Source organism: Penaeus chinensis, chromosome 4 (assembly GCF_019202785.1).
Source record: "Penaeus chinensis breed Huanghai No. 1 chromosome 4, ASM1920278v2, whole genome shotgun sequence".
Lineage (NCBI taxonomy): Eukaryota > Metazoa > Arthropoda > Malacostraca > Decapoda > Penaeidae > Penaeus > Penaeus chinensis.
The window spans coordinates 28462946-28470445 of record NC_061822.1 but is presented as its reverse complement, the minus strand read 5'-3'; the positions used below and the strand labels follow the sequence as shown (position 1 = coordinate 28470445).

The 7500-nt window shown below is 38.3% G+C and overlaps 1 protein-coding gene across 4 annotated transcripts in view; it reads left to right on the top strand.

The window, feature by feature from the left end:
• The window catches only part of LOC125024560 (aftiphilin-like), a 20620-nt gene that overhangs the window by 857 nt on the left and 12263 nt on the right, over nucleotides 1-7500 (top strand). For 3 of the 4 annotated variants that reach the window (XM_047612382.1, XM_047612366.1, XM_047612388.1), the window contains exons 2-4: nucleotides 3233-3393; nucleotides 3792-5659; nucleotides 5900-6148. In XM_047612382.1, coding sequence (XP_047468338.1) covers nucleotides 3249-3393; nucleotides 3792-5659; nucleotides 5900-6148 — 2262 coding nt within the window. In that variant the 5' untranslated portion in view covers nucleotides 3233-3248. The remainder of the gene's footprint in view (nucleotides 1-3232; nucleotides 3394-3791; nucleotides 5660-5899; nucleotides 6149-7500) is intronic. The other variant, XM_047612373.1, reaches the window with a different exon arrangement.

Sequence of the window (7500 nt, the reverse complement as noted above, 5' to 3'; positions counted from 1 at the left end):
AATACTTGGAATTGCCAATACGTTAACATGCTCTATCTTGCCAGAACAGATGTATCCCACAATTTCTTTAAGCATTTGGCTCTAAGACCCCAACTCCACATCACAAAGTTTATTCAACAATCTAAATTGCTGTGACTGGGTGTGTCTGAACTGCCCAAGGGGAGGATTAATGCCCCACACCTCCTGGCAAGCATTGTCTTCACCTCTCTATACACAGTAAGAAAGAACAGAAACTCTGGATCAGTTAGTGGACTTAGGCTGTGTCCCTTGCTTTCCACAACCTCTTTCCCTAATTTGAGGTGGTATCGTTCATGATTAGATTATTTCTTGTGCCGAGGACTGCAACTTTTTGTCTTCTACAATAATATCATCAATTTGCCCTAGCTTAGTGCATCCATACCATAAAGATTAACCTGAGATGTCTTTAGTTTTGCCCAAGCTCAAGGCTCAGAAGTCGCATTATTGCTGGATTTAGTTGGCATTTGTACATTTAACTAAACAAAACTGAAATTTCAGTATTCTTGTTTATTGAATTATTTTTAGCCATTATCATGGTTTCTCAGTTTTTGTGTGGTCCTGTTTTTTAATTGTTTTATGGGCTACACATAAACATGTATACATACAAGTCAAATGGTACTTGAAAGTGAGATGCAAGGGAAGAATTTATTGCTTAATTGGCTTTGTGGTTGATAGGTGATAGTAGATGCTGACATGATACCCACATATTTTCTTCTGGCATCTGCATGTTGGTGCTCCAGCAAGGGCCAACAAACCTCTGCCAAGTATATTCTGGTAATAAAGAGCTTGGAGACCTGTCTGTTATATTTTTATTTATTCATTTATTATTATTATTTTAATAAGAAGGTATTCCATTGCACCAGTGTGCATGTGCAGGGGGTCTTTTGCCCTTTGCCAGGACACCAAAGTCATGGAGGGCTGCAGCTATTGTTAGACAGTACACCACTTTTAAGCTGGTATTAAATTTGGTGATTAGGATTTGTAAAGAATATGGCTGATATGATTAAAGAAAGAAACCCTCTAATAAAAACCAATCCAGTGTCTAAACATTTACCTTGTCAACCTCTTTCATCTGGGGGCATTTCATGATGCACACAAAAATAAATTCCCTTGAAAGATTTAGAATTTTTGCACAGGAGTTTGCAGCATTTGCTCGTCTGACGTAACAAATACAAATGTCTCCCTACTGAGATAAGGAAATCCCATTTATCCCTGCCTGATCCCAGACTAGAAACTTTTTGTCTGCAAGTGTACAGTTAGTTTTTTTTAGTGAAAGATCTGTAAAATTTTGCATGGGTGTGGTTTAATGAGAAACTTTCTTGGAAAAGTTTTTACTGTAATGGAATGCGCCACCTTGAAAAGAATATTTGTACAGTAAAACCAATTTGAAGAATTATGTATGAAGTTGATAACAGATATTCAAGTATTATATTTACAATTCATAAATACTCTCATATATCCATAAAATAATGTATATAAAGAGAAGATGTCTGCCATTAATCTTTACAGGTAGACTATATGATTGAAATAAGTAATATTGGTATTGGCTTGTTAAGTCCTCTTACTCTCCACCTTTAAAGTTTATTATTTTCAGACATTTATAGTCATTAACTTGATTTGAAAACTAAGGAAGAATTGAAAGAGAAACCATAAAAATACCAACTAATGGCTAGAAAGTTACCAAACACGTCTAACTTTACATCTAACCTCCCAGGCCACAGGATCTTGACAACTTCCTTAAATATATACAATAAAATAATGCTAATATAATCTATCATTATGCACTTGACACAAACTTTAGTACTATTTTTAGTATGTCAGCTCACATTGAGACAACTGTATATGGATAATGCAAGCCATAAGCAGTTGTTTTTTTGCTTATTCTTTATGAAAATACATATCCAGTATATGTAGGCAACCACAGGCAAAGCCACTGAGTTATATATACAGTAGAGTGTGTGTGTGTGTGTGTGTGTGTGTGTGTGTGTGTGTGTGTGTGTGTGTGTGTGTGTGTGTGTGTGTGTGTGTGTGTGTGTGTGTGTGTGTGTGTGTGTGTGTGTGTGTTTGTACCTATTCCTTCTTGATCAGATAATCAAGATATTTTGGGTTACATAGATGAGGGTAGAACTTGGTATTCAGAGATGAAATTACATTAGGTGGAATGCAAATTATAGAAAAGCAGCCAATTCTGCATCTCTTCTACTTTGCTGATGCTCTCTCTCTCTCTCTCTCTCTCTCTCTCTCTCTCTCTCTCTCTCTCTCTCTCTCTCTCTCTCTCTCTCTCTCTCTCTCTCTCTCTCTCTCTCTCTCTCTCTGTGTGTGTGTGTGTGTGTGTGTGTGTGTGTGTGTGTGTGTGTGTGTGTGTGTGTGTGTGTGTGTGTGTGTGTGTGTGTGTGTGTGTGTGTGTGTGTGTGTGTGTGTGTTACATCTACTCTTGATTTTTTAAAAATTCTTGTATAATTGTAGTTAAAAAAATATCTGCTTTATGTTGCCAATTTTTAGTAATAGTGCTTTGCATATATCAAATATATTCAGCTACAACCTGTTACAGTCATCAAATATATATGTTTTACAGAATATTTGCATTATGTATTATAATATTTACTTTGTGTCTGTAGGGGAACCATTACAATATGCATATTTTGACTCTAAGGTTGAAAAAAACAGCATTTACTAGGAGAGAATAAGGATATTGACAAACCAAGTCATTAATGTAGTTCAAGTATTGACAGTTACCATAGACACAAATAAATGAGACTTTTGGAAATGTGTGAAAAGCTATAAGCTAATAAAATGTCAAGCTGTTATCACCTGATACTTGTTATTTGGGATTTGTTATGTTCGGATTTTAGGGAATTAGGGGATATTGGTAGAGCAGAGCTTGTTCAGATCTGAAGGGTGAGTACAACAGTGTTTTTCATCTGGATTATAAAGTTGTCTAATGTCTCAGAAAGGAAAGGGAGTCTTCTGTGTATTCTTACAAGTGCTACAGAAACACAGGTTGAATCTATGTTGCATGTTAAGTTGAAAATATATAATATAAAGTGTATCTTGTTTATTAAAATCCCAATAATTATTTTTATTTCCAAAAGTTCTCAGTTAATGATAAGTATTTGCTTTGTTTTTATTTGATATATAAAACAAAAAAAATCATTGAGAAGTCCGACATTGCAAAAAAAGAGTTTCTAATTGAAAACTTGTCCTTCTCTTGCAGGTCTTAGGATGATGATATGGCCTTTCAGATGATTCCTCCAAGGGTGTCATCATCCCCACCCCCCCTGGACTCCCTCCCGACTGTCACCTGTCCAGGAGAGGAGGAAGATGACGATGAGTTTGGGGACTTCTCAACACACAATTCTTCATTTGATATCACTGGTTAGTAGTGCCTCAAAGTGGAATTTGAAATTATTGTGAAAGGATTCCTTGTCAATCAAAAATCTGATGTTAAAAATGTAATTCAGTCTCATATGAGGCCATAATTTTCAAGGTGAAGTAAAAATGTGCTTTAAATGAGATTTGGAGTATGATCAAGATAGAATTATTAACTCATTACTGCCAGGTCATGTGTATAGCCATCATTAGCTGCTTGAGCTTCTGGGTGTGGCTATATGCGTGGATTGCATGTTGAGTGGGAAGTTCCGCTACACGTAGCAGACTCCTGCTCCCAGCGGCAGGACAGTTGCCAGAAATCACCGGAGTCTATGATGCCGACAGATTTCTAATACTATCACTGATGGATTAATGTGTCCTTATAAAAGTATTCTTCCTTCTAGGGCTGTCTGATAAACTACCCCCAACACCTGATGCCAGTCCTTCAAAGTTCCCAGGCTTTGGTGGAGGGTCCTCTGGGAAGGCATTGTCGGTGGTGGTGGAGGGAACGCGAGAGGATACCATCAGTCAGGATTCGGGGCTAGGAAGTGCTAATCATCCCAACGAGTTTTCACCACAACCACAGCCTGATGCCCGGATCTTTGAAGATTTTGCCTCTGGTGTTCCAGATGTCTCAAAGATCACGGAAGATAAACCCAGCCATGCCGTGGGCAGTAAGAATGATCAAAGCTCAAATAATTTTGCAGACTTCCAGAGCTTTGTCAGCACTGCAACTGAGCAAGATCCGCAATCATCAGGAAGTTCAATAGTAGTTAATAAGGAAACCGATGGGTATGTAGATACTGGTCTTAGCTCTACTTCTAGTCAAGCTGGTGACCCCCTTAGTTTTGCCATGAGTGGAACTCCTCCACCTCTAGACCATGTTGCTGACACCACAGTGCTAGACGATGACTTCACTAGACTGTCACCTAGTTTGCCTCCTAGTGATGCAGATGAGTTTGGTGATTTTACTTCAGTTGAATTTTGTGTAGATGTTAGCAAAGGAGCTTCTCATCAAACCGATGTTGAGGATGAAGTTACCCATGCAGATAGCAAAGAAAACAATGACACATTTAAATCCACCAACAGTGAAGAAACTGTCACGGAAGGGTGTCAACCATCCAAGGTCAAAAGTGCCAGTGTTATTGATAATGTACGAAAACAAAGCGAAATAATTAGTGAAGATAGTGATTCCCTAACACAAGACGACTGGCACTCTGTTAACTCTGGAGATTCAAGTAATGATGTCAAAGTGCTTACTAATGTAGAGAGTGAAACAGTTTTAAGTAATAGTTTGACTGGTAGTAAAGGCTTAACTCCTGTGGAAGGTGCATTAGACAGTAAGCATAAAAACCATTTAAGGACTACTGAACTTTGTGGAGATGATCTTGATGACAACAAAGATGCTAGCTCATCCATGTGTGCAAATGATAATTTTGATGACAGTTGTGTAGACTCTAGTGCCTCACTTGCAGTACAAGAGGAAGGGAGTGAAGTTTCGTGCTCAATAACCACAAATAATAATCAGTTAGATGATACAAGAAATAATGCCATAGACAATGAAACAGATTGCAGTGACAGATTTGACAGTAGAAAGAAGGAAGAAGATAGTGACTTTGGTGAATTTGCAGGACCTGGCTTTGACGAAAGTGCCTCAAATAAAGATTCAAGTTTAGATGTAAGAACAGGAATGGCAGATGAGTTCAAAGCACAAAACAATCTCAGTGATGGAGCTGGTGCAGATGATGATGATGATGAATTTGGAGGTTTTGAGATTCATAAAACAGATGATGAAAACGATTTTGACTTTAGTGATTTTCACAAGGCGAAAACAGGTGATGATGAGGATGACTTAGATTTTGGTGACCTCAGGGCCAGGGTAGAAAGTGGTATGTTTGAGGCAGATGAATCGCCCTCAGCCGATGATGAATTTGGAGACTTTGGAACCTTTGCCTCAGCAGTTAAGGCTAAAGCCAATGTCGCTGATGACGATGATGAGTTTGGAGATTTTGGTGCTCCAGCTGATGACTTCGGTGGTTTTGATGGTGCTGGAGGTGTGGAGGACGATTTTGGTGACTTCTCAGCACCAGCTAATGTGAGTGAACTTGGAAAATCCATTCACTTTGAGGATAAGTTTGGTGACTTTAGCGAAACAGGAACCGTAGATAACTTTGGTGCTGCTGATGCTGAGAAAACCGGTTTTGGTGATTTCTCAGCTTGGAAAGACAGTGGTTTTGAACAGGTGGATGAAAGCAATCCTGTTTTGAGAAAGGTGAGTGGTAGTTTTGGTCTTTTTCTTTGGTCATAATTAGAGCCTGTGTGCTGTCATAACTGTATTGTAGTGTGTGTGTTTTGTAATATAAATGTATAGGATTTTATATAAGTGTGTGTTTAGTATGTTTACGGGTTATATTTTGTCTGTGTAAGTATGTGTTGAAAGGTCATCTGAATTTCATTATTTACCACCCAGTAGATCTTAAAGATAAGAACATTGTTATATTTGTTTTTTCAGCTTGAGAATCTTGTTCTTAAGTGGATCCCAAGGCACAAGGGCTCCAGTCCTCCATCAGGTGATGTCAACCCAGTGCCAAGTCTCCACCAGGCCGTTGAGAGTGATGCTTTTGTGTGGCACCACTTAGAGAACCTGGAAGGGAGTGCCGCATTGAAACTGTCGTGGGGAAATACCCAGGCACACAATCTCTTCCTTTCTTCTGTCAACGTTGATGCTCGCAACATTGTGAGTAAGGAGGCAATGATCACGGTAAACACCCTTCCCACCCACCTGTTTTGTCTCGCCTCATAGCAGCAGATAAAATCAAAGTCAGTGCCGAGGAAATGGTGACTAGAAGCTTATTTGATGCTTTTTTTCTCCGCCTCACTCTCCTCTTTATGCAGATTATCCATGTTCTGCTGTTTATGCACATTAACTCTAATTATAAATGCACTTGTGCTAAGGAGACCAAGATGGCAGAAGACGCAGCCTAGTAGAATATAATCAGGTAATGGCTAATGTCGCATTAGTTAATTTGCAAGTTCCCTCGCCAGTAAGAGGATTCTTCGTGTATTCATATAGTAAGTTGCTGACAGAAGCTGGCCACTAATGCAATAATGTTTCCAGTTTTGGCTCTATACATTTTTGTTATTCACCCTCTTGTATTGAATTACAGGCTACATTTATGTACATTAGAATTGCCTGAAATCTGAACTGATTCCATCTTGTATTTGGCAGAAAGTTTAGAGCTAACCTACTTGTATCAAGAGTTAAAAAAAATGATTTTGCAATTACTGGAGGTAATACTACAATGCATATAGAATGCTCATCTGCTGTTGTGTAGGTTCACATTGTTTTATTTGGTTATCCCCTGTGTGTTTCTTTTGTTTTGGAATCCCTGTCTGTTTGCAGTTTCATTTCTGCTACATGCAATTAGTCTTGATTTTCTTTTCTTTTTTGCTTTTTGGTGGTTATTATGTTAACACCATGTATGTTGATTTGTTTGTTGTTGTTTTTTTTTACTTGTGATTCACTTGTATGTCTACTTTCACTTTTTTTATATATTTATATTGAAATGTAAGCTACTTGTCATGATATTTATTCATATATGCATGTATATGAACCTGTTTCATTATCTGTCTATATGTCTTACTATCTATATCCACACACACACACACACACACACACACACACACACACACACACACACACACACACACACACACACACACACACACACACACACATCCATCCATCCATCCATCCATCCATCCATCCATCCATCCATCCATCCATCCATCCATCCATCCATCCATCCATCCATCCATCCATCCATCCATCCATCCATCCATCCATCCATCCATGCATGCATACGTTCATACATTCATACATAAATATTTAATATTTATTTTATATATATATTTGATATATGTATATATATATACACATACACAAACATGGACATGCACACACACACACACAAACACACACACACACACACACACACACACACACACACACACACACACACACACACACACACACACACACACACACATACACACATACACATATACACATACACATACACATACACATACACATACACATACACACACACT